Genomic DNA, 25,473 nt, shown 5'->3' with positions numbered 1-25,473 from the left:
GCTGTGCGGCCGCGCTGCCTCCAGGAAGCCTCACGGGCCTGCGCCGGCTCCCAGGATGCAGTGTGGACCGGCCGGGCGCTGACGGCGGCGGCGCGTCTGCGGGCGGAGCGGCGCGGGCCGGCCAGCGAGGAGCGCGGCGACGCGGGCGGAGAAGGCAGGGCAGGGCCGGGCGGGCGCCGCCTGCGGAGAGGCCGGGGGCCGGCCTGCGTGGAGCCGCGCGCGGCGGCGGCGGCGGCGGCGGCGGCGGCGGCGGCGGCGACTTCCTCCGGGCCGGGCCGGACAGCGCACGGCCATGGCCGAGGCGGCCGCGGCTCCGGTAAGGGCGGCCCGCGCGCACCGACGCGCGGACTCGGGGCCCGGGCCCAGCACACGGCGCCGCAGGCCCTGGGGAGGGGCTCCCTGGGCCGGGCCGGGCCTCCGTGCCTGGGCTCCGGCGAGCGGGGCGCGGGGTCCGCCGGGGCCTACGGCGCCCGCCGGCCGGGCCCCCCCATCCGCGGCCGAGCCTGAGCAGGGCGGAACCGACCGTCCCCGCAGCGGAGGCCGCCGCACGCCGAGTTCCTGCAGCCCTCCGCGGCTTCCTGCCCCCGCCCCATCCGCCGGCCCCTCCATCTCCGCGCCCCCCACCCCGCGGCTCCTTTCTCTCCCCACCGCTCTGCCTCGGCGCTCCCTACCCCCCAGCTCCCCCCAGCGGCCTGGTGGCACCTGGGAGGCGTCCGAAGCGGCTTGGATGGCGCGCACACCGAGTGCCCGGCTCCATCGAGGTCGGGGCGGAAGACAGCTGCTCCCTCTCGTAGAAGCAGGCAGGCACCAGCCCTGTTAGGCATTATTTTGTCCTCACAACAAACCTGTGGGGTAGGTGCTCCTTCTGTCATACAAAAGAAAAACCCGAGGCCTGGAGAAGTTAACTTGCCTGGGATCGCACAGCTAGAAAGTGTGTGAAAAGACACAGTTGCTCCGTTTTCGGGGCCGCATTGTGTTTTGGGGGAAGCAGACAGGTACACTGGTGTTAAGGATGCAAAACAGAAAGAGGTGAGTGGTTCCTGCATTGAAGTAGAAAGGGGCTGTGGGAGTGCAGGGGAAGGAGAGGGAGGGACTGGCACCCCTCCCTGGCTTGTGCTTCTGTGATTTGAGCTGGGCTTTTAGGGAAGGCTAGGATTTCATCAGGCTGGGCGGACCAGTGGAGCTTTCCAGGTCGGGAGGTGGGCTGGAGCACAGAGAGAAAGCGGTGGGGGGGGGGGGGCATGTTCAAGGACCAGAAGGCAGCCCCCTGCGCCAGAAGACGGTTTTGGTAGGGAGGCAGTGGGAGAGAAGGCTGCAGGAAGGGTTGGAAGGGGTTTTGATGCCTGGACTTCATCATATGGGTGGGAATTCCTTGAAGGATTTGGAGTTCTCTTACCATCCGCTCCCCTGAAGCATGGACTTTCCGCTTCCCTGGCAGGAGTCTGAGGACAGCCCCATATTATCCACCCACCGTTCAGTAAGGAGCTGGGCCTGAGCACAAACAGTCACCACCTCCCACTAAATAGTCTGAAGCCCTCATATGGGGCTCCCTGCCCCATTAAAATGTAAGAAAACTGTGCCTTGCTGGTCGTAAAGTAGTTTACACAGATGTCCTTTTCCTGCAACGCAAAGATTGGGATAATGGCAGTCAAGTGACTGAGATGCCGAGTAGGATTTCAGGAGCTGGGGAGCCAGGTGATGAAGTGAGTGGATGCTTCTGGAGCAAACTCTTGGGAGGCTGGGGTCAGATGGCAGTGGTTGATCAGAAAGGACACGTGGGCAAGGGAAGGGATGGTCGCCGTCATGGAGGGTGGCCCAAGGTGCCAGCCCAGTTCAGTCCCTGTAGCCTGGAGGCAGAAACACCTACCCCTTGAGAGCTAGAGTCCCGCCCACATCCACCTTCCCTCCAATGGTTCTCTGCCTCTCCAGCTCCTCCCCATCCTCTGAGACCCAGGTGAAGCCCTTCTTCAGGTCAGAGGTCATCTGGTATGGCCTCCTAACAGCCACAGAAGCACTGAGGGTGCTTGACAGTCCCCCCCCACGCCCCCCATCACTGCTCACACTCTCCTCCTCTCCCTATTATCTGAAGTGTCCACCCATGTTGTTCTCAGTGACTTTCTCCAAAGGAGCCCTCGTTCCTACTAGGCACCGACCATTTGTTGAGGACTGGTTTCCAGAACGTTGTAAGGAGCCGTCCGTCCTCAGGCACCACCAGAAGGAGGCACAAATACCTAAACCTCCTCCCTGACCGGCTGGTCCCACCTTCAGATGTGGGTCAGTCGGGTGGTTCAGCCCGTACCCAAAGCAAAATGAGCCCTTTCCTCAGGGTCCCCAGCTGCCAATCAGGTCATTCAGGCTACCATGCGAACTTTCCAGCAACAGGGAAGTCACTGCTTGGGGCAAGCCTTATGACGGTTATCGTATATATAAAAGTCTAACCTCATGGCATGTTTTTACCTTCTTCCCCAATCTGTCAGGTGTGTCATTGATTCTGGGGTGACTACAAAAATGTCTGAGACTAATTCTCCCTTTGGGAGGGGCTGGATACCACGAGTGACAAAATCAGACTCTCCAGGGACCCAGGGGACCTGTGTTGCTTTTGACCCCTTGACCCACCAATGCCACCTGTGTCAAAAAGTCTAACTCTTGGCTGGTGGAGATTTGCAGTTAACGGCGGTTTTTATTAGTTTAAGGAGGAGCAGTTGGGAAGGGGACAAAATCAGATTGCACTGGAGGGAGAGGAATTAGCTGTTTGATTTTTATGTTTATTAGAGTGAGACATGAGGGGTGCCTGGGTGGCTCAGTCAGTTAAGTGTCCAACTTCGGTTCAGGTCACGATCTCCCAGCTGGTGGGTTCGAGCCCCGCGTCGGGCTCCGTGCTGACAGCTCAGAGCCTGGAGCCTGCCTTGGAGTCTGTGTTTCCCTCTGTCTCTGTCCCTCCCCCACTTGTGCTCTGACTCTCTCAAAAATAAACATTAAAAAAAAATTAAAAAAAAAAAAAGAGAGAGAGAGACACGAGATACTTTAAAAAAAAAAAAAAAGGCAGTTGAGCAATGCTCATGTTTGTGCCGGTTCAGTGAACCAGCTGTTTTTTGTTTGTGTGTGTGTGTGTGTGTGTGTGTGTGTGTGTGTGTGTGTGTTGCTAGGTCATCATCAGTAGACAGTTCCTGTGCGATTACGGTAGGAAGTGCAGGCTGGGCTCTAGTAAATCTGCAGTTTACTATTTATGCGCTGAAATGAGCCAGCAGGGCTAAGTCACTGTTTCTTAGCAGAACTGCACTGAGCGCCTTCTGCGGGCCGCGCACTGTGCTGTGGAAGATGCTCCAGAGAGCCCCCGCAGGCAGATGCAGATGAATGGGCAGGGCGGTGAACGCTGGGATCCGGGTGTGCAAGGTGTGCTACAGAGGCCCGGAGGGAAGGCGCCAGCCCAAACAGCCGTGGTGTCTGAGTCCCCCAGAGGAGCCGATCACCAGGCCGCGATCTGGCGTGTGGCACAGGGCGTCCCCGCTTTCCCTTTGTGCTCCGCACACACCCCCCCACCCCCATCCCCGGCCCAGCCCCCCCACCCCTAGCAGAGATGGGCTCAAGGCACACGGTGGACAGCACGGATGATGGTGGACTTCTCCTTGTTTCCGAAAGATTTCTCCGTGGACAATGGCAGCCACAATTCAGGCCATGGAGAGGAAGATCGAGTCGCAGGCTGCCCGCCTGCTGTCCCTCGAAGGTCGAACTGGGATGGCCGAGAAGAAGCTGGCAGACTGCGAGAAGACGGCCGTGGAGTTCGGGAACCAGCTGGAGGGCAAGTGGGCCGTGCTGGGGACCCTGCTGCAGGAGTACGGGCTGCTGCAGAGGCGGCTGGAGAACATGGAGAACCTGCTGAGAAACAGGAACTTCTGGATCCTGCGGCTGCCCCCGGGCGGCAAGGGGGAGGCCCCCAAGGTATCCCTCGGGCACCGGGGGTGGGACAGCGCGCGGGGCCGTGCCCGTAAGCGTGTGGGTGAGCGCACGTGGTGCTTGTGGTTCCAGGTGCCCGTGACCTTTGATGACGTGGCCGTGTATTTCTCTGAGCAGGAGTGGGGCAAGCTGGACGAGTGGCAGAAGGAGCTCTACAAGCACGTGATGCGGGGCAACTACGAGACGCTGGTGTCCCTGGGTAAGGCGCGATGCTCAGTTTTCTGCTAAATGTGATTTTGAGTGTCCCCAAACCTCTCTCCTCGTGCAGGCGGGCTTCACCACAAGGGTGCGTAAATCACTAGAAGCTTTGACCATGCCAGGTGTTACCTCCTCTCACCGTAGAGGAGCACCGGGTGACTGAGTGGAAAGCTTCCTCTAGCCAGCGAAGTTCGCGGGTGGCCGGACAGAGAGGCGTGGTGGTGTTTCTCTTAAGCAGGCATGGAGCATGGACGTCTCTGTCCTGCTGAGACAGAGTGTAAAACCTCTGACCGTTCTCGGGTCCGGGAAGGAATCGATCCACTTTCTTTTAGCCTTCTCTTACTGGGACGTGTGGCCTTGATGGTGACACTCCTCCAGTTTAGTGGACAATACGGGCAGACCTTGCTTCCCCTCTGCCCCCACAGACTCCCAGGGCCCCTGTCACTCTCCACATGGGGTAATCCCAAGAGGCTGTTTCTTCCTGGGCTTCTTTCCTCTTGGGATGGTTTCTGCGTGACCCAGACCTGAAGGCAATAAGGCACGCTCAGTGCGGATGGGAACAGGCGCAAGTGTGATGTTAGATTTTAGCTTGAAGGGAGGCGACTGGGTGGTTCAGTGAGCGTCTGACTTCGGCTCAGGTCACGATCTCACGGTTCGTGGGTTCGAGGCCCGCATTGGGCTCTGTGCTGATAGCTCAGATTCTGGAGCCTGCTTCGGATTCTGTGTCTCCTCTCTCTGCCCCTCCCCCTCTCTCTCTCTCTCTCTCTCTCTCTCTCTCTCTCTCTCTCTCTCTCTCTCAAAAAATGAATAAACGTTACAAAAAAAGTTTTTTAATTAAAATAAAAATGTCTCCCAGACTGCCAGATGTCCCCTAGGAGACAAAATTGCCCATGTTGAGAACCAGGACTCTTTACTAATCTAGAAATTTCGTTTCTTTGCCATTCTTGGATTCCCAGGCTGCCTTTCCCCAGCTCTGAATGGAACCACGTGGCAAAAGCTAACCTTCCTATCTTTCCTCAGACTACGCCATCTCCAAGCCTGAGGTCCTCTCCCAGACCGAACAGGGGAAGGAGCCGTGCAGCTGGCGTCGCACCGCCCCGAAGGTTCCAGATGTTCCTGTGGACCCGAGTCCAGGTGAGGGGCTGAGAGAAGGCCAGGGACGCCAGGCAATCAGGTGGGAACGGGAAAGTAGAGGGCCAGGGAGGGCATGACTTTCTTTCCAGGAAGAGCCAAGGAGAAACCTCAGCCTCGAATGTTTTAAATCTGTTTTTTAATAGTTGAGTTATGACCAACAGCCTGTTCAACAAACACTCCAGGAATACTTCCCAGCGGGGAAACAGGCAGGAAACCTAGCTTTCCAGAAGACAGATAGAGCCAGGGCCCGGAATTAGGGGAAGAGGGAAGAAGTCACTGAGAGGGAAGGTAGGAGTGTGTCGAAGACAAAAATTCTTTCTCAGTTTTATGAAAAGCCAGCCTTACCCCCGTCCAAGAGCCGATCTCATCGGCCGGTCCCATGTTTCAACGTGATTAGAACCACAGATTTATTTAAGGTGAATCTGGACACCCTGGGCCACGGTCTCAGCTTTTCCTGGAGCCAGTCAGCACCTTTGAGAGTTAAAGAAAGGACAGGTGGATGCGTGAGAAGAGCCTGATCACCAGCGTGATGCCCCAGACAGGTGTAAGGGGTGACAGTCCCTCACTGACCGGGAGACCCCACCTGTGCAGGCTCGAGCCTGCTTTCTCCACAGAACAGCCTCGTCTGTCCCACCTGCCTCAGGATCCCCTGTGGCCCGAACCCCTACGTTACTGAAAAGTCTGCCTGTTTAATCTGTGATTAATGAAATGTGTTTTCCCTGTTTGCTGCTCTATCACAATTAGAGTTTCGCCCGGCCAGAGCAGGCGGTGCGTAGGGGTGTCGGGAAAGCATTCACCAGTTCGGTTCCCCGGGCGGCCCCACGGACGGCCCCTGAGTCCTTGCTAGGTGCCAAGGGCAGAGCTGGAAGTGGAACACAGCGGCGTGACTGGGCAGGGCGCCATGTGGCTGGAGAAGAGGGACCGGACACCTGCCCGGCTTCCTAGCCCGCGGGGGAGGCCCACCGTGGGTTTGTTCATTTTCCTTATAACATCTACGCGGGGGCCTCTCTGGTTTCCACCCCGTCATCGATGAGAGGGAAGAGGGGCCCCGGAAACACCGTGGCTGCCGGCGGGCCCCCACTCGCTCCTCACCCCTTCTGGGCTGGGCATGCCCTCGACAGACCTCGTCTCCGCTTCAGTTCCTAAATTCTCCCGCCCTGCTTCGTGGGGACTCCGTCCCCAGCAAGACCTCAGATCTTCACGCTCTTCCCGGAGCGTCCCCACCCATTCTTGCTCGGATGGCTTCCCCGGGCCCTGCATTCGCTGCTGCCCGCCCCTGCCCCGCGTCCCGCGTCCCGCGTCCCGCTCAGCCCCGGCCCGGAAGGCACTGGTGTCCCTGCGCCTCCATGTTGCCTCTGTGCTGGTCTCCCCTCCTCCCTGCAAACCCCCACCTTTCAATCAGACGCCTCCCGTCTCCCTACCGCCTTCCGCAGACCTCGTCTCCGCCCCTGCCAGCATTGCTAGCGATGGCACGTCCCCAGGATGACGCTCTGAGCACCGCAGCCTCTCTGTTCCTTTGCCCCCACCCTCCACTCGCTCTCCACCACCCACCCGGAGGTCCTGCCCCTGAGGCAGCCCTCCCATCTTCTTGACTTGAACCCGGCGCCCTAGTGCTCCTCCTGTCCTTGCAGATGGCTCTGCCCGGTACCCTGACCCCAGCATCTGGCCCTTCCACTGCCCAGCTAGTCCTCAGTTCCTCTTTGCCCAGCCCGGGCTCTGGTCCGCTGGCGTCATCCCCCCGTCACGCCTCTTGTGTGTTCACCTGGCAGAACTATAATCCTGGTTGGATCCATCTGCCTGTGGTGCACCTGTTCCCACGCAGCTGCATGTGGCTGCAGAAAACCCCATGAGCCTTCTCTTCCTCACCTGCAACCCGGGGGCTTCAGCACTGCTCCGGGGTCGCACGGTGTCTCCTTGGTCCACTCAGTTGCCCAGAGGTTGGCGAACCGTGGCCCGCAGGCCGGATCACTCACCGTCTGTTCTTTGTTTGGCTCCCGGACTTAGAAGGATTTTCATGTTGAAAAAATACCGTTTGAAACAAAAAGAAACAAACCTCGTGGCCCTCCCACCCCGGCAGCCTGTCTGCCTCACCTGTGCCCCGTTCTCTGTGTTCGCTGCTGCGGCCATCCCTCCCGCCAAAGGCCTGCCTCTGCTGGACACTAGATCCAGTCTGGCCACCTCCCCTCATCCTTCCCACCAGCATCTGCCCCTGCTGTCGGATGCCCGATTTGGAAACAGACCGCTTTTGACCCCACAGCCCGGCCGTCCCACTTCTGCCCTCCTCGTGTCACACTGCCCACAGTCGCTGTCCTCCAGCGCCCGCTTTCTCCCACTCCTCTTCCTGCTCTCGAAGCCCTTCCATCAACATGCCTGGCAAGACCACCAGGGACCCTCGTGGCGTTGCGGGTCTGGTCTTACCAGACCCATTTGGGACATTTGTCACCACTGATCACTCTCTTCCCAGATTCACTTCTTTGACAGGAAACCTTCCTGGTTTCCTCCTGGTTTCCTCCTGCCTCACTTAACACCTTTCCTGTGCTATTCCTGGTATTCTTTCTGACCTTGAACCGTTGGGGTGCCCTCCCACCTCCACCCGTGCCCCTGCTCTGCCATCCCAGCAGTGGCTCTGAGAGCTCCACGTGCCGCCGGTGTGCCTCTTGCCTCGCCCCTCCCTCAATTCTGCGCACCCCGCTGAGCTCCACCTCCTCCCCCCCCCCCCCCCCACCAGACACGTCTTCCTCTCGCCTGCCACAATAGACAGCTGTCCACCCTGCGGGTGCAGGCCAGGACCCAGGAGTCAGCCCAACGCTTTCTCACACCCACATCCATCGGGAAATCCTAGTAGCTGGCACCCCCTTCAGACTTGTGCAGAGTGCCGTCCCGCCTCTACCCTGAGGCCATCGTCTCCTGCGGTCACCTTCCGACCAGCATACCTGCTCCTGCCTTAAGCCCCCAGAGCAAGTCCTACACTCTTCTGTTCACAACCCCTTACCGGCTTCCCACTGACTCAGAGACTCTGGCTCATTTCTCTATGTCCCGCTCCCTCTGTTCCAGCCACACCGTCCTCGTTTTCCCCCGACACCGCAGGCTGCTCCAGGCTCCAAGCCTTTGCACTTGCCAGGAATGCCCCTCGGATGCTTCCCAGCTCCACCCTTTACCTCCTTTGGGTCTCTGCTTGTTGAAAATTGTGGCCTCTCCCCCCCCCCCCCCCCCAGAATTTCCAGTCTCCTTCTCCTGCTTTGGTTTGTTCCGTAGCAGATGGTGTCATCTATTATGTATATTTCTAGATTGTTATATATAGTTCATATTTACCGAATTGATGGAGATACAGATATTATATGTATTTCACATAGAGAGAGATTATGGATTTCATGTTTACAGATTTATGTATGGCCAGTAAATTTCACGAGGACAAGAACCTGTATGTCTTTTCTTCATATGATCATTACAGGCACCTAGAATACCGCCTAGCACAGAGTAGGAGTTCAACAGTTATTTGTTGAGTGTCTGTGGTGTTATGTAATTTAAAATATCTGCGTGTTAAAATATGTGTGTTAAATTCCTTGTTAGATTTCCTAGACTCACTCCTCCCTATGGTAACCAGTTGTCCTAAAGTTGGTGTTTATCCTTTCCATCCACATTTTATGTTTTGTATTATTTTTTGTTTTTCATTTAAAGCCAAGCTAGTTAACGTACAGTGTAATAATGATTTCAGGAATAGAATTTACTGATCCGTCACTTACATATAGCACCCAGTGCTCATCCTAACAAGGACCCTCCTTAATGCCCATCCCCCGTTTAGCCCATCCCCCCACCCACCTCCCCTCCAGCAACCCTCAGTTTGTTCTCCATATTTAAGAGTCTCTTATGGTTTGTCTCCCTCTCTGTTTTTATCTTATTTTTGCTTCCCTTCCCTTATGTTCATCTGTTTTGTATCTTAAATTCCACATAGGAGTGAAATCATATGATATTTGTCTTTCTCTGACTTACTTCATTTGCATAATACATTCTAGTTCCATCCACATAGTTGCAAATGGCAAGATTTCATTCTTTTTGATTGCCGAGTAATACTCCATTTATATATGTATGTATGTGTGTATGTATATGTACATATGTGTATATATATGTATACACACACACACACACACACACACACACCACATCTTCTTTATCCATTCATCCGTCAGTGGACACTTGGGCTCTTTCCATCCTTTGGCTATTGTCGATAGTGCTGCTATAAACATGGGGATGTATGTGTCGAAACAGCACACCTGTATGCCGTGGATAAATGCCTAGTAGTGCAATTGCTGGGTCGTAGGGTAGTTCTATTTTTAATTTTTTGAGGAACCTCCACACTGTTTTCCAGAGTGGCTGCACCAGCTCGCATTCCCACCAGCATTGTAAAAGGGTTCCTCTTTCTCTGCATCCTCGCCAACATCTGTTGTTGCCTGAGTTGTTAATGTCAGCCATTCTGACAGGTGAGAGGTGGTATCTCACCGTGGTTTTGATTTGTATTTCCCTGATGATGAGTGATGTTGAGCATCTTTTCGTGTGTCTGTTAGCCATCTGGATGTCTTTGGAAAAGTGTCTATTCATGTCTTTTGCCCATCCATCCCACTTTAAAACTTTTATTTAAAACTACTATGTGTAGGGGCGCCTGGGTGGCTCAGTCGGTTAAGCGGCCGACTTCGGCTCAGGTCATGATCTCACGGTCCATGAGTTCGAGCCCCACGTCGGGCTCTGGGCTGATGGCTCAGAGCCTGGAGCCTGTTTCAGATTCTGTGTCTCCCTGTCTCTGACCCTCCCCTGTTCATGCTCTGTCTCTCCCTGTCTCAAAAATAAATAAAGTGTTTAAAAAAAAATTTAAAAAAAAAATTAAAAAAATAAAACTACTATGTGTATATGTAGCCATAAACCATATACAATGTGGTTTTGCAGGTTTTGGAAAGTTATATCAATGTCATTATATTTATCACTCAATATTCAGTATTTCAGGTTTATCTCCCTTGATGCATATAGATCAAGTCCATTCATTTTAACAGATGCTTACTATCCCCAAAGCAACCGCATTACAATTTATTATCCACTGGTCTGTTGATTTGCACTTCCGCTGTGTGTGATTTTTCCCTCTCACAAGTGGTGCTGCAGTGGGCAGTTTTACACCTGTCTCTCTGTGTTCATGAGCCGCAGACTCTCTGGGGAATAGACCCGGAGAGGAACCCCTGCATCACAGGGCACACTTGTCTACACCTCTGCTGTTGCCATGGTTACACCAGCGTGTCCCGCTCCCTTCAGCAGTTCTGAGTACCTGTTTTCTTACAGCTTTGCCCACTTTCAGCATGAGACTCTCGCCAGTCTGATGGAGGTTGAAATGAACGGCATCGTTTTCATTTGCATTTCCCCCACTCTTAGGGAGGTGGAGCCTCCTTTTCACGTTTATTTGGTTTCTTTGCAAATTGTCTTTTTTTGGTTTTCACTCTCTTATCGATTCAGACTTTACATAGGTTCTGGATACTAACCCTTTGTCTGTTATTTGCATTACAAAACATCTCCCAGTCTGTATCAGGTCTTCTAAGTTTGTAGTGCCTTGTATAGAAGTCTTGATTTTGGGTCGAATCAAACTTACCCATTTCTTCCTTTACGATCTGCTTTTACTATCTTAAGATAGCCTTCCCTACCTCATTCCAGGTCAGAAGGACATTCGCCTCTACCTTCTTATAAAACTTTGAGAGTTTTGCTTTTCACATTTAAGTGTTTATCAAGAATTAATATACGTGTAGGTTGCAAGGGAGAATGAAAAATGTTTTTCCCCACAAGGGTATCTGATTTGCCAACAAAGTTTGCTGAGGATTCTTTCTTTTCTCCAATGATTTGTACTGCCAGTTTAGTCGTGAACCAGGTTCCCATACACACAGGCACATTTTCTGGGCTCTTTATTCTGTTTTTTGGGTCTTGGTCTCTACGCCAACACGCACTGTTTTTTAGCTTCATAATAAGCCCTCGTACCTAGAAGACTAAGCCTTCCCTACTTGCTCTCCAGAACTTTCCGTGGCTTTTGTTCTTCTTGGGCCTTTGTTCTCCTATATGAGTTTCAGAATCTTTATGTCAAGTTCTCAGAAAACCTGGCTGGCATTCTGATTGGAATTGCATTTACTGTATAATTTCATTTCTGGAGAATTACCCTTATTACAATATGAGCCCCTCTACCCATGGGAAGACTCATTTAACGAAGGCTTCTGTGTGTGCTTGAAGAAGGCTTCAGTTTTCTCTGATCGTTGTGTCTATTGTGAATGGGGTTTTTACATTAATTACATTTTTTTATTATATGAAATTTATTGTCAAATTAGTTTCCATACAACACCCAGTGCTCATCCCAAAAGATGCCCTCTTCAATGCCCATCACCTCCCCTCCCCTCCCTACAGTTTAAATAGTTATCACAGGTACACAGCTCTGCTGTTGACTTTCTTAAGTAAAAAACAACTTTTACTCAACTTTCTTATTCTAATGATTTGCCAGTTTAGGTTCTCATGGTTTTTTGGGTTTTTTTGTTTGTTTGTTTGTTTGTTTTGTTTTGTTTTTTAATGTAGGCAATTGTACCCTCCACAGATCACACAAAAGTTATCTCTTCTTTTTAAATTGTTGTAACTTTATTTGTCTCGTCCAGCAGTTTGGCTAGGACATTGCCGAGCAGTTTCAGAGATAGCTGGCATCCTTATCTGTGAGGTGCTTCGAAGGTCTCAGCAGTTAAGGATGGTTTTTGCCATAGACTTTCGATAGTACTCTTATTAAAAGTTTATAGAAGTTTCCTTCCACTTCTGGCTAAAGCTATTGTGAGCAAGTATTATGTTGTATCAAATGGGTTTTTTTTTTCTTTTTTAATATTGTTTTGTTTCTTTAAAACATTGTAACCATGTGTCATACATAACATTAGCAAATACATACAGAACAAAATCCGTGTGACCCTTGGAGAATCATAGTAAACACCCATAGTCTCAATACCCAGCATCAGAAATAGATCACAGCCAGAACCTTCCATGGCCCCATTGTCCTTCTCTGATCCCATCCCCCTCCCTTCCTTTTACAGATAAACAGAAAATTCAGAAGTAGATATGACCAGTCCCTTGGTTTTCTTTACATTTTTCATTCCTTATGTGTATATTCCTAAATGCCATTGTGAACCTTTTTTGAATGACACCACACCATCTCTATTCTTCAAGTTGAACTTGGTACAGATCATAACATCTGTATCCTTTCATTTGACCTTGATTCTGAGCGTCGTCCCTGCTGACGCGGTACAGCTGATGTCCGTTCCTTTTCACCACTTCATGGGTTTCTCTCTTATGACTATAACACAGAGCATTTTTTCCTTCTGCTGATGGGCGTTTGTCTTGTTTCTAACTTTTTTGCTTTTAGGAACAGTGATGTTGGGAACATCGTTACGCGTGCGCAAAACTTCCTCTAGGTGTAGACCCGGCCGTGGAACTGCCGGGGCCTAGGAAAGATGCATGTTCGACTTTTCCAGGTGACGTCTGAGTGTTCAAAGCGGCACTGCCACCAGGCACCCGCCAGCGGCGCCCAGACGTCCGCGGCACCTCATCCTCGCCAGCCCCGGAAATGCCTGCGTCCTCGCTTCTGCCCATCTGGTGGGAGTGAACCGGGTTAAAAGTCGTATTTTACCACGTGCATTTTCCTAATTAGTGAGATTGCACATCACGTCCCCCGTTTCCAGGCCACTTACCTTTCCTCTTCTGTGAAATGCGTGTTGAATATGTCTGTTGTCCATTTCTCTTGTAAGTTGTTTTCCCTTTACTTACCGATCTGTAAGCGCTCCTTTCACGTTCTGAGTATTAATCTTCTTGTCAGGTATGTGTATTGCCGATACCTTCTCCGGTCATGGTATATTTTAAAGAACAGATGCTTTTGATTTTAATGTACCGGGATTTACTAGTTTTTACCTTTTTGGTTTGTTCTTTTTATGTCATAAACTAGTAAGAAATCTTTCCTACCTCGAGGTTGTGATACACCATCTCACATTTTCTTCTAAAGGTTCTGCCTTCCGCGTTCAAGCGCTGAGTCTGTCGGGGCTGGATTTCCCTGGCGGTGGGAGGCGGGAGCCTGGTCCCTCCACACCAGTGCTTCGGGTCTTTTCCTTTGTTCTTTGGGGTCAGCTTCTCAATTGCCTTATAATAAGTTCTGTGAAAAATCCAGCTGAGATTGTGGTTGGAGTTGCACTCAGTCTATTATGCCCATTGGAGACAACGGACTCCTTTGCCGTTATTCGTGTTATTTGTGAATGCCTGAAGCCCCTCCGTTCAGCTCGTCTGTACTCTCTCATTGAAGTTTTAGTATTTTCCCCCCAAAAGATCTTGTTTTTGTTGTTGTTAGGTATGTTACTAGGTTCCTGGTGTTTATTTTTATTCTTTCTTTTTTTTTTTTTTTAGTTTTTTCCCTTGTATTTTTCTTAAGTTTTATTTATTGTGAGAGAGAGAGAGAAAGAATGAGTTGGGGGGGGACGGGAGCAGAGAGAGCGAGAGAGATGCAGAGAACAATGCAGGGCTCGAACCCATGAACTGTGAGATTGTGACCTGAGCTGAAATCAAGAGTCAGATGCTTAACCGACTGAGCCACCCAGGGGCACCTCTTTCGTTGTATTTTTTTTAAATCATTATTACCAGCGGTGCCTTTTGTTAACATGCTTCTTCTGTCTGTTGCCGATGTATGCTAGGGGCTGCGGGGCAGGAAACACTCCTCTCCAGGCACTTTATCTCTCGCAGGGGCTCAGTTATGTGACATCCCTCTCTGCCCCCAGGCATCCCCTCCAGGGGGCCCACCAGGGACATATCTTGTCATTGGAGAGTTTGGGAGTAGGGTTGGACAACTACAGTCCTTGTCTGTCCGTCCTCCTCCCCTGGGGCAGCTGGTCACCCACAGGGGACAGGTTCCTTCACTGCGGTCAGGTAGGGGACTTCCTGTCCTAGAGTCAGTACTAGGAACCCCTCTTGTGCACGATAATCCTCAGCTATCATTACGTAATAAAAACAGTTTACCCTCACCTGACTTCCTCTTTTGTTTTATTTTCTCTGTTAAGATCCACGACAGGGAAGAAAAATGGTAGTTGATAGGCTCCCTTAAAGCCCTTTTGAGGGGCACCTGGGTGGCTCAGTTGGTTAAGCGTCTGACTTGGGCTCAGGTCATGATCTCGCGGTCCATGAGTTCGAGCCCCACGTCGGGCTCTGTGCTGACAGCTCAGAGCCTGGAGCCTGTTTCAGATTCTGTGTCTCCCTCTCTCTCTGACCCTCCCCCATTCATGCTCTGTCTCTCTCTGTCTCAAAAATAAATAAACGTTAAAAAAATTAAAAAAAAAAAAACCCTTTTGGAAAGCGTACAAAAATACAGTTGTATTTCATTTACTGATATTTCCACCTAAAAACCTTGCTCACATTCTCATTAATGCTAATAACATTGCTAATAATTGTCTGATGATTCTCAGATCTCCTGAAAAGATAATCCTATCATCTATGAGTAATAAGAATGTTTTGTCTCCTTTCAAATCTTTACGGCTAATTTTTCTCTTGTCTTATTGTGCAGGCTGAAATAAAAGTGGCGATAGCAGGTATCCTTGGTTCATGATTTTAAAGAGAATGCTTATTAACTTTTCACATTGAGTCTAACGTTTGTTAAAGGTTTTGTTTATCAGTACCCTTTATGAAGTTAAAGAAGTTTCCCGTATTTCCAATTGATGAGATATTTCTAACAAGGAAAGATGTTGAATTTTTATAGAATGCTATTCTGGTGTCTGTTGAGATGATTATGTGATTTTTCCTCCTTTAACCTGCTAATACGGCAAATTATGTGATTTTCTATTGTTGAATCAATCGTGATCTGAGAATAAACCTAACTTAGTCGTGAACCTTTATATACATTGCTGGATTCTGGATTTAGTATGCTAGTTGTTTAGGATTTTTGAATCTTTGTTCATGAGTGAAACTGGCCTATGTAATTTTACTTTTTCAGACTGTCTGGTTTTGATATAAGCTATGACGTATTCCCTCCGTTTTTATTTTCTCAGAGCGTTTGTGTAATATTGGAATTATCCGTTCCTTGAATGTTGAGTAGAGAATACCAGTGAGGCCATCTGGGCCTCAAGTGGTCTTTGTGGGGGGAGATTTTTGTCTACTGACTGAAGTTCTTTAATAGGGATAGGACTATTCAGGTTTTCTATCACTTTTTAGTCAGTTTTAGCAAATTCTAGTTTTTCTAAGAAATTTGTCCACCTCCCCAGAGTTTCCAAATGACTTGGAATAACATTCATAAAACCATCTTCTAATCTCTGCTGTGTTTATAATTCTGTTCTTTTTCCATTCTTCATGTCGGTTATCAGTGCTTTCTCCTTTTTTTCTTGATAGATGTAACGGTTTAATAGTCTCTTCAAAGAACCAACTTTTGGCTGTCTGTATTCTATCTTTGTTTTCTCTTTTATTAATTTATGCTCTTGTATTGTTGCCTGTCTTCTACTTTTTATTTATTTTATTTTTAATGTTTATCTATTTTGAGAGAGAGTGTGTGCACGAGTGGGGGAGGGTCAGAGAGAGAGAGAGAATCCTAAGCAGGCTCCACACTGTCAGCACAGAGCCCAATGCAGGGCTCAATCTCACAAACTGTGAGATCGTGACCTGAGCCAAAATCAAGAGCCAGACTCAACTGGCTGGGCCACCCAGGCATCCCTGTCTTCTAGTTTTTAAAGGGGTTTTGTTGTGGATGTCATTTCTTTTCCAGCATCTTGCCCTGACCCTTAATTTTCAACCCGTCTTCTCTTTTTTAATATAAATATACAAGGTCATAAAATTCCCTCTAAGTACCATTGTAGATGCAACTCACATATTTTGATAAATTATATTTTCGTTAGCATTGGGTTCCAAATATCTTCTAATTTTCATTGTGATTTCTCCTTAGAGTCTTGAATTATTTAGAAAACATAGATTTTTTTTTTTTATGTTTATTTTCGAGAGAGAGACAGACAGACAGAGTGTGAGTGGAGGAGGGGTAGAGAGAGAGAGGGAGACACAGAATCCGAAGCAGGCTCCAGGCTCTGAGCTGTCAGTCAGCACAGAGCCCAACATGGAGCCCAAACCCACAAACTGTGAGATCATGATCTGAGCCAAAGTCGATCGCTTAACCTACTGAGTCCCCCAGGCGCCCCAGATATTTTTAAATTTTAGTAGGTATGGGGAGTTTGGGGGGGTATATGTTATTGATTTCTAACTTAATGTTATAGTTACAAAATCAGTGTTTAAAAGATTAGTATTTTAAAATTGACTAAAGTTTTCTTTATGGTCTAGAAAGTGTTCATTTTTCCTTATTGCTCTGGGTGGCTTAAAAAACTTGTGTTTTCCTTGTCTTTAGATTCTACATGTCCATTTGATCAGGTTTGTTAATAGTGTATTCGAATCCTATGACCTTGAGTCAGCTAGATTTATCAGTTATAGAAACAGGTATGTTGAAATACTCCACTGAGAAGTTGGGAGTTATTTCTTCTGGAGTTTTGCTGTATTATTTTAAAGCTAAGTTATTAGATTAAAAATGTAGAATTAGTTTTTCTTTCTGGCCAATATAACTTGGCACAGTGGTCTTTTTTTTTTTTTTATTTCTGTGAATATTTCTCTTTTTAAATTCTATTTCGATGGGGCACCTGGGTGGCTCAGTTGGTTAAGCTTCCAACTTCGGCTCAGGTCATGATGTCACAGTTTGTGAGTTCGAGCCCCATGTCGGGCTCTGTGCTGACAGCTCAGAGTCTGGAGCCTGCTTCAGTTTCTACATCTCCCTCTCTCTCTCTGACCCTCCCCTGCTTGTGCTCTGTCTCTGTGTCTCTCTCTCAAAAATAAATAAACATTTAAAAAAAGTAAAAAAAAAAAAAATTCTATTTTGGGATGTCTGGGTGGCTCAGTCGGTTAAGCCTCTGACTTTGGTGCAGGTCATGATCTCGTGGTTTGTGAGTTCAAGCGCCACGTCGGGCTCTGTGCTGACAGCTCAGAGCCTGGAGCCTGCTTTGGATTCTGTGTCTCCTTCTCTCTCTGCCCTCCCCTTCTTGTTCTGTCTGTCTCTCTCTCTCTCTTAAAAATAAACATTGAGGGGCGCCTGGGTGGCACAGTCGGTTAAGCGTCCGACTTCAGCCAGGTCACGATCTCGCGGTCTGTGAGTTCGAGCCCCGCGTCGGGCTCTGGGCTGATGGCTCGGAGCCTGGAGCCTGTTTCCGATTCTGTGTCTCCCTCTCTCTCTGCCCCTCCCCCGTTCATGCTCTGTCTCTCTCTGTCCCAAAAATAAATAAAAAACGTTGAAAAAAAAAATTAAAAAAAAAAATAAACATTGAAAAAAACCTTTATTTTATTTCATCAGATATGGGATAACTGCATCTTTTTAAAAATTTTCTTTATTCTGGCTCTGATTCTTTTACACTGCTTTTGCAGCCTTCTGTTGTAGGCGTGTCTTTTGCAAACAGCATATAGTTAGGTTTCTTGTTCATTTTTAGTCCGATCATCTTTACCTTTTAAATGTCCAGCATGGTGAGCACTAGCCACATGTGGCTGTTGGTGACTTAAAAAGTACTATAAAGATGAGATACATAAATGCTGAACATTTTGGATATATTGGGTTAAGTGAAATATATTGTTAAAATTAATTCCACCTGTTTCTTTTTATTTTACTATTTTTTTTAACATTTGTTTATTTTATTTTTGAGAGAGAGAGAGAGAGAAAGCATGAACTGGGGAGGCGCAGAGAGGGAAAGAGAGGTAGAATCCCAGGCAGGCTCCACACCACCAGCACAGAGCCTGACGCGGGGCTTGAACCCAGAAACCGTGAGATCATGACCTGAGCTGAAGTCAGACACCCAACCGACTGAGCCACCCAGGCGCCCCTCCTGTAATCAGTTTTGATACTCTCATCAGATGCTCCCCTTTTTATTTTTCCGAATATATTAAGGTCCATATTCTGTATGGTAATTCCAGTATCCTAACATCTCTGCAGGGCAGATCCTGCAGTGTGTGGTCTGCTGACCCACTGAGGCAGCTGCTTTTCTGGTTGAGGTGGTGATTTGTAGTTGTGAGCTCAGTAATGTCTGAGAACTGTGTTTATTTTTTTTTTGTCATGTTTAATTTTATTTATTTATTTTGAGAGAGACGGAGAGTGAGCTCGCACGCGTGGGCACAAGCCAGGGAGGAGTAGAGAGAGAGGGAGGGAGAGAGAATCCCAAGCAGGCTCCGTGCTGTCAGCACAGAGCCCGACAGGGGGCTCGATCTCAGGAACCGTGAGATCATGACCTGAGCTGAAACCAAGAGTCAGATGCTTAACCGACTGAGCCACCCAGGCATCCCCTGAAAGATTTAAGATGTTTAAGATGCTGTCATCCTGAGACCCTCTGTCCACCTCTGCTGGTCCTTGGGGCCACCAGGACCGTGGCCTGGAGGTTTCCGGGCCACTCCGTGGTGTGACCTGGCACCAGTGACCCTCGGGCACAGGCTGTGCTGTGTCAACTCCCACGCTGATACTTAAGACACCATATCCTTCAGCTTCTTTTTTTCCGTAGTTCTTGGGAGTGAGTTTGGCCACGACTCTCGTGTTGTTTGGCCGCTCTCCTGGTTTGTAAGTTTATTTTTATAGGACGTCCTGTGGCCTGAGTTTATTTATTTTCATAGGACCTCCTGTGGCCTGAGTTGGGGGGGGGGTGTCCCCATGGGCAGGTTTGCATCGCCTGTGCTGGGCGGGGGGGGCCGCCTGGGCGCCGTGGTGGTCAGCCAGCGTTTCTGTGAATTTCTCAGCTTAGAGTCTCTGCACCACGTAGGTAGTATGAATTCGGTGTGGACATGGGGAAATTCCCGTTTCTTAGGGTGGCTGTCCCACCCGTGGCTCTAGACAGGTGGCGGCTTCCCTGTAGCGCCCTCAGGTGGATGGAGTTATTTCCAGCTCCCAGCTCACCGAAGGGACAGAGCCTCCTGGCTCCTGGCTTCACGCAGGCAGCTCAGCACTGTCTCGCCACACCTGGACATCAAAGCCCAGCCTCCAAGGCCTGTGTCCTGTTCCAACAACTCCCTGGGTCACCTGCCTCTGTTCCAACTCTTGATTTGACTTTGCATTTGCTCTTTGATTCTTACATCTGGAATCTTTGTTTTATGCTCACTCATATACATGTGCGGGGGGGGGGGCGGAGGGGTAAGGTTTGGGGGGATACTCGGGCTTACATTTTATGTAACATTTCTGTGTTAAGAGTGACAGCAGGACCTCCCCAGAGCAGCGCGGCCTTCCCCAGGGACCAAAGATCCAGCCCTAAGAACTCACAGTCGTATTCCTCACCCCTTCCCACCCTCCCCTATGCTCACTACCGTGTGACTTCACGCTTTGCCCAGAAGGCCCCGCTGCCCCTGCTTGCTCTGGCCTTCCGTTCCCACCAGGCTCTTTTGCCATCTGAGCCTTGTAAGCGCCCGTGTCCATTTCCTTGGCTGGATGTGTGTCCCCCACCGGGGCCGAGGGGCCCTGATGCTGTGTGTTCATGCACTTTCCCTTTCTCAGGCTCGGGGCCCCCGGTTCCTGCCCCTGACCTCTTAATGCAGATCAAGCAGGAGGGCGAGCTCCAGCTCCAGGAGCAGCAGGCTCTGGGGGTAGAGGCCTGGGCAGCCGGACAGCCGGATATTGGGGAGGAGCCATGGGGCCTCAGCCAGCTGGACTCCGGAGCAGGAGACGTCTCTACAGATGCCGCCTCTGGTGAGTGGCCGCAGCTAAAGCAGACACAGGGACAAGTGTGGGGGCTGATGGCAGGGTGTGGGAAAGGACCTGGAAGCACTGTGGAGCTGTGGCCTCCCAGATCTCGGACATCCGGCCTGACCCACTGGGGAGTTTTCCCCCCTGAAGGGAGGGGGCTGTGCCTAATGATACCTTGTGCCCCCCCCCCTCCCCCCCGGGTTTGGTGGTGCTTACGTCTCAGAGCCTCTCTGTGTGACCTCGGTCCACTGCACTCCTGTTCGCCTTGCCCTCGCCCCGGGGCAAATTGCCAGCTGCCACGCGTTACAGAGGCCTGCACGAAATAAGCAGTGATGTCGAGCTTCCTGGTGCCTCAGAGAAGGGGGCCACAGAAAACCGGGTGCGGGAGAGGAGAGGTGGTTACGCTCCTGCAAAAAAGGCCCAGGTGGGATCTTAGGGTCTCACCTGCCCTTCCTTCCCCTAACCCCCAGGCTCTGATCTGTCCTCACTGCAGGCGTCCACTCCAACTTTTCCACCACGATCCCACCCACTTCCTGGCAGGCGGACCTCCCTCCCCACCACCCTTCTTCAGCATGCTCGGATGGGACACTGAAGCTCAACACAGCAGCCTCCACGGAAGGTATGGTGCGGCCGAGAGGGGGCGGGAAAGGCTCGCGTCTGCCTGCAAGGCTGCCTCGGCCCAGGGCCCTCAATTTTACTGCCGAACTGCCCTGACCTCTCAGCCAACAGGCCTTTAGGTGTCTGTGGCGTTAGGACTCTATAGTCTGTCCTTGATCTCCTTCCAAATTCTGAAGCTCGAACAGCCTTTCTTGAGAGCGTATGTGTTTCCGACTGTCCCTTTCACATATGGTCCTAACCAGTCAACCCTGTTAAAGCTGATCCCTTGAGAAGGACGTATCGCCTGCCCAGGCTCAGCCGTCCTGGCTCTCTGCTGGCGTGGGAAAAACCAAACCAGACCGGAGCCGCTTGTGAGCTATCAACACTACCAAAGACAGGCTTCCGAAGGCCAGGATCAGGAAGAACGACTACCAAACTTATGGATTAGTTTTCCATTTACTTCTGTTTTGAAGGCCAGTTATCTGTTACTTTCCTCATTCCTGTCATATTTGTGCTAAAAGCCCAGGTCCCTGATATAAAACTTCAGGATGTGAGAATCAAGTACATTTATATAAAATCAAACACAGTTTTACTGTTTGGCTAATATTTTTCTCACTAGCCGGCTGGCCACATAGAATGCTTGCTGCATTCCAAACGTGCCCACCAGTGGTCAGCCTTAGGATGAACTCAGGAGTAGCCTTAATAACCAAAGAGAAAATGAAAATGGACCCGGGTGAGCAAATGCCATGGTTGCTTTACCTGTGAAGGTCCTCGCCCAGGGTTTGGCCCGCATGACTGCGTAGGGGGAGGGGGGGTGCTCTGCCCAACGGGATCCTGAGGCTTGGGAGAGTAGGGCTCACGGTCATGGTGGAGCGGAGTAGCTGCCGAACAGCCAGATGGAAGGATCTGAACAGCCAGATGGAAGGATCGGCTCCTCCCTTAAGCAGGTACGGGGACGCGACGATACCGGGTCCTTCTGCCTTTCTCAGCAGATGTCAAAATTGTGATAAAAACAGAAGTCCAGGAAGAGGAGGTGGTGGCCACGCCAGTGCATCCTACCGACCTGGAGGCTCACGGGACCCTGTTTGGACCAGGCCAAGCCACAAGGTTTTTCCCTAGTCCCGTCCAGGAAGGAGCCTGGGAGAACCAGGGCGGCTCCTTCCCCAGCCAGGACCCTGTGCTGGGGCTGAGAGAGCCCGCCCGGCCTGAGCGGGACATGGGCGAGCTCAGCCCCGCGGTGGCCCAGGAGGAGACCCCGCCGGGGGACTGGCTCTTTGGGGGGGTCCGGTGGGGCTGGAATTTCCGGTGTAAGCCCCCCGTGGGCCTGAACCCGAGGACTGGGCCCGAGGGGGTGCCCTACACCTCCCCCGACAGCGGGGAGGCCGTGCTGGACCCCAGCCAGGCCCCGAGACCCTTCGGCGACCCCTGTAAATACCCCGGCCGGACCAAGGGCTTCGGCCACAAGCCGGGCCTGAAGAAGCACCCCGCCGCCCCGCCGGGAGGGCGGCCCTTCACCTGCGCCACGTGCGGGAAGAGCTTCCAGCTGCAGGTGAGCCTGAGCGCGCACCAGCGCAGCTGCGGGCCGCCCGAGGGGGCGCCGGGGGCGGCGGGCGGCGGCGCGCGGGACGGCAGCGCGCTGCGGTGCGGGGAGTGCGGCCGCTGCTTCACGCGCCCCGCGCACCTCATCCGCCACCGCATGCTGCACACGGGCGAGCGGCCGTTCCCCTGCACCGAGTGCGAGAAGCGCTTCACCGAGCGCTCCAAGCTCATCGACCACTACCGAACGCACACGGGCGTGCGGCCCTTCACCTGCACGGTCTGCGGCAAGAGCTTCATCCGCAAGGACCACCTGCGCAAGCACCAGCGCAACCACGCGGCGGGGGCCAAGGGCCCGGCCCGCGGCCAGCCCCTCCCGCCCCTCCCGGCCGGGCCCCCGGACCCCTTCAAGAGCCCGGCCTCCAAAGGACCCTTGGCCTCCACAGACCTAGTGACCGACTGGACTTGTGGCCTGAGCGTCCTGGGACCCAGCGACGGCGCGGACCTGTGACGCCCCCCGCCCTCCCCCGCCCGAGCTGGCGAGGGTGGGGGGGGCGCCCCGGTCCCCTGGCCCGGCTGCAGGCCGCGCGCCTAAGGAGAGCCGCACTCGGAGGCGGCAGGGCGGTGGTGGGAACGGAGCCCGGGGAAGCCGGTTTCCCAGCCGCTGAACTGATCGCTGGAGGGAGAGAAACTATCAAACGATCCGGCCTCCACCTCTAAACAAAGTAGAATTCTCTGATTGTGAAACTGAGCAGCATAGAATTTTAAGTAATTTAATTATGGAAACTTTTTTTTTTTTTTTTTTTTAAATTCTTGACGAAAACGCTGGAAAATAGTCGTAGCACCAGTTTAAACTTTATAGTGTACTTTCGGTTTCCGGAGCGTGCGTTTGTGTGGGCTGTGACCGTACCAAGTCCGACAGTGAGTTGGCCGGCTGGGGACGCAGGTGAGGAGGGTCCCGGACCTGCCCTGGCCCCGCTGACTCCTAGGGAGGGGCCGGTGGGGGGTGCCGGCGCAGCAGAGTTGAGAAACCCCCGCCCCACCTGGCCACCAAGCCGGCCTGGGGATGGGGCAGGTCTGGGCCTGGGGCTCCAAGCTCCTCCCATCACCCCTCCCCTCCAGGGTGTGGAACCCCCACCACGGGTCAGAGTCAGCAGGGAGAAGGACGCGCCCGCCGGCAGCCAGTCCCGTTCCCCAGCTTGCCCCTCCATCTGAAAAGTCCCCCCACCCAAAGTGCTGGCCCATTATGGGCCATCTGCCGCCCCTAACGGCAAGGGATCTGGGTGGTGTCACCCTGTTATGGGACTCAGGGCCTCATAAAGGAGAGCCACCTGAAAACACAGTGTTAGGGCTGCGCAGGAGAGGAGGCAGAGGTGGGCAGGCCCAACCTTTCACCCTCAGTTACCGGCGGAGCCAGGAACAAAGCCTGGCCTGCCGAACCCCACGAACCCCATGTGGGGCCGCTTTCCTCTCCAGCCAAATGCTTCTCTTTCCTTTGCTCTGTGTATTGAGTGTTTCTTCGTTGTCAGAACGCTTTCACATCGCGTCTCATTTGATTACTGTGACCTTGTAAAGCACGCGGGACGAGTGTTGTTAGAGATGAAGAAGTAAACTCCTCCAAGGGCACCCCTCCCAGCCTCACACGGGAGTGCGCGGCCTCGTGCCAGCAGTCGAGGAAGGCCACGGATTAGACAGGCTGGTCGTCCCGGAACACCACCGGCTTGGGGGAGGGAAGGTACTCGCGGCTGCCCTCTTAAGATTTGTACCACCGCTGGCCGAGCAAAATCATCAGGCGTCAAGGTTCTGCTGGCCTGTCTGGAGTGTGCACCCATTCTCCCCACCCGGCAGGTTGGGGGGGGGGGGGTGCCAGGTGGCAGGTCTGAGGCTGCGTGAGGGGCAAGTGCTTGTTCATTCCCCCTCTGACATCGTAGAGGTAGAATTAGAAACGGCCCAGGTTTCTTGATTCTGCCGCAATGCTGTCCCTACCACACAAGTGTCCATTCCTGTTTCGTTGGCACAGCCACTGGTCCCCTTGCCCCCAACGGGTAACCTGTTCCCCCCTGAGGAACCAGAGACCGTGGCTTCCTTTCAGTCCGCTTCCTCATGCGTCCTTTTATTAGGCAATAGTCTAGTTCGGAAAATTGTTTCTATGTACTGTATATTTTGTACCCGTTTACACTTCTAATATTGATATAACTGATATTTTGAAAAACGGATGAAGAGGAAACATCCTGTTAAAATAAAACCTAACCAGCACCAAGACGGCTTGGCGGGTTCCATTCTTAGACCTGTGTCTTGGGCACTGATGCCTCTAGACCCTCCTCCCACGGGAGCCGTGTGGCCAGCTTCCTGGGCGCCCTCCTCCTACACGTGGTCACCTCTGACCCAGGGAGGCCTCCGGCCCTCAGAGCCAGGAGTGGAAGAACCCAGAGAAGTCTGACTCCATGGAGGGAAAACCATAACGCGCCCAGTCACTTTGCTTCAGAGTAGAGTCCTGCTTTGTGTCGTCCGGCTTGATGTAATGCGATGCGAGGTGCGTGAGACCGGGTCTGGGAGAAGAACTGCAGAGCATCCGAGAAAAGGGGATGCCGGCTGTTCTCTCCTCGGCTCGTGCCTCTGCTGGGCCCGCGGCTGCTGTGTTCCTGGTCCGGGGGTGGAGGCCGCCCGACAACCAGAGCCAACGGTTGTGAATGTTTTATCTCGTGTGTTCGGTCTTTTTCATCTTGATCTTTGTCTTTTTAAGAAAATGAAAACGTACAATAAAATCTGCGGAAACTTGCCACGAGGGCCTGGGAGTGGGACGGGGCGAAAGTGAGAGTGGGTGTCCCGTGGCGTCGAGGTGACGGTAGCAGCGCGCTCCTCACCGGCAGCCCTGCCCTCCCCCGCTGAGCGTGGCCCCAGGCAGGGACGCTTCCGGTGACTGCCATGCTCACCGTGCCACCGCCCCGCCGCTGCACGGGGACATCCCCACACACCCTCTTGCCACACGCCCTGTGCGCACAAATCCCGAGGACCCTGCCAAAGTCCCCAACCATTTAGTGGTTCAGGGCCGACTCCTGAGGCTCTCCGGGCAGAGCGTGGGGGGAGGGGGGTGAAGGTCAGTATCCAAAGGGGCGCCCTCATCAGTAGTTAGGGAGACCAGGCCAGCCCCGTGGGCGGAGGGCCCCACCACTGCTCGGAAGCATCAGCCTTAGGCCAGAGCACTGTGGTCCCTGTTCGCTGAGTGTCCTTTTGCTGCTGTAACAAATGAGCACAAACTTTGTGGCTTCAACCAGTACAGACCTATTTTATGCCTCTGGAGG

General features: G+C 52.1%; 1 protein-coding gene across 9 annotated transcripts; it reads left to right on the top strand.

Annotated features, from left to right (window-relative positions):
* The first annotated feature begins 253 nt into the window (after positions 1-253).
* On the top strand, positions 254-24,950 carry ZNF746 (zinc finger protein 746). Of its 9 annotated transcripts, XM_042974856.1 has the most exons (8): positions 271-316; positions 3,273-3,393; positions 3,640-3,939; positions 4,027-4,153; positions 5,173-5,286; positions 19,850-20,041; positions 20,532-20,657; positions 21,625-24,950. In XM_042974856.1, exons 2-8 carry the CDS (start codon positions 3,355-3,357, stop codon positions 22,680-22,682), a joined length of 1,956 nt encoding a protein of 651 aa, XP_042830790.1. In that variant the 5' UTR covers positions 271-316; positions 3,273-3,354; the 3' UTR covers positions 22,683-24,950. The 9 variants fall into 9 exon arrangements, with proteins under 9 accessions (XP_042830824.1, XP_042830815.1, XP_042830802.1 ...); XM_042974890.1 differs by lacking the exon at positions 3,273-3,393 and having other exon boundaries at positions 254-316; positions 4,072-4,153; positions 21,628-24,950; XM_042974881.1 differs by lacking the exon at positions 3,273-3,393 and having other exon boundaries at positions 254-316; positions 4,072-4,153.
* The last annotated feature ends 523 nt before the right edge of the window (positions 24,951-25,473 follow it).

This window comes from Panthera tigris, chromosome A2, assembly GCF_018350195.1.
Source record: "Panthera tigris isolate Pti1 chromosome A2, P.tigris_Pti1_mat1.1, whole genome shotgun sequence".
NCBI classification, from domain to species: Eukaryota; Metazoa; Chordata; class Mammalia; order Carnivora; family Felidae; genus Panthera; species Panthera tigris.
This window is presented reverse-complemented; position numbering and strand designations above follow the sequence as displayed.

Excerpts from the sequence above, each read along its gene's own strand:
- ZNF746 (XM_015541420.2), top strand. The coding sequence starts at position 19,147 with ATGGGGAAATTCCCGTTTCTTAGGGTGGCTGTCCCACCCGTGGCTCTA. Across the intron at positions 20,042-20,531 it reads CTCTACAGATGCCGCCTCTG|GCGTCCACTCCAACTTTTCC; the intron begins GTGAGTGGCCGC and ends TCCTCACTGCAG. Across the intron at positions 20,658-21,624 it reads CACAGCAGCCTCCACGGAAG|CAGATGTCAAAATTGTGATA; the intron begins GTATGGTGCGGC and ends TGCCTTTCTCAG.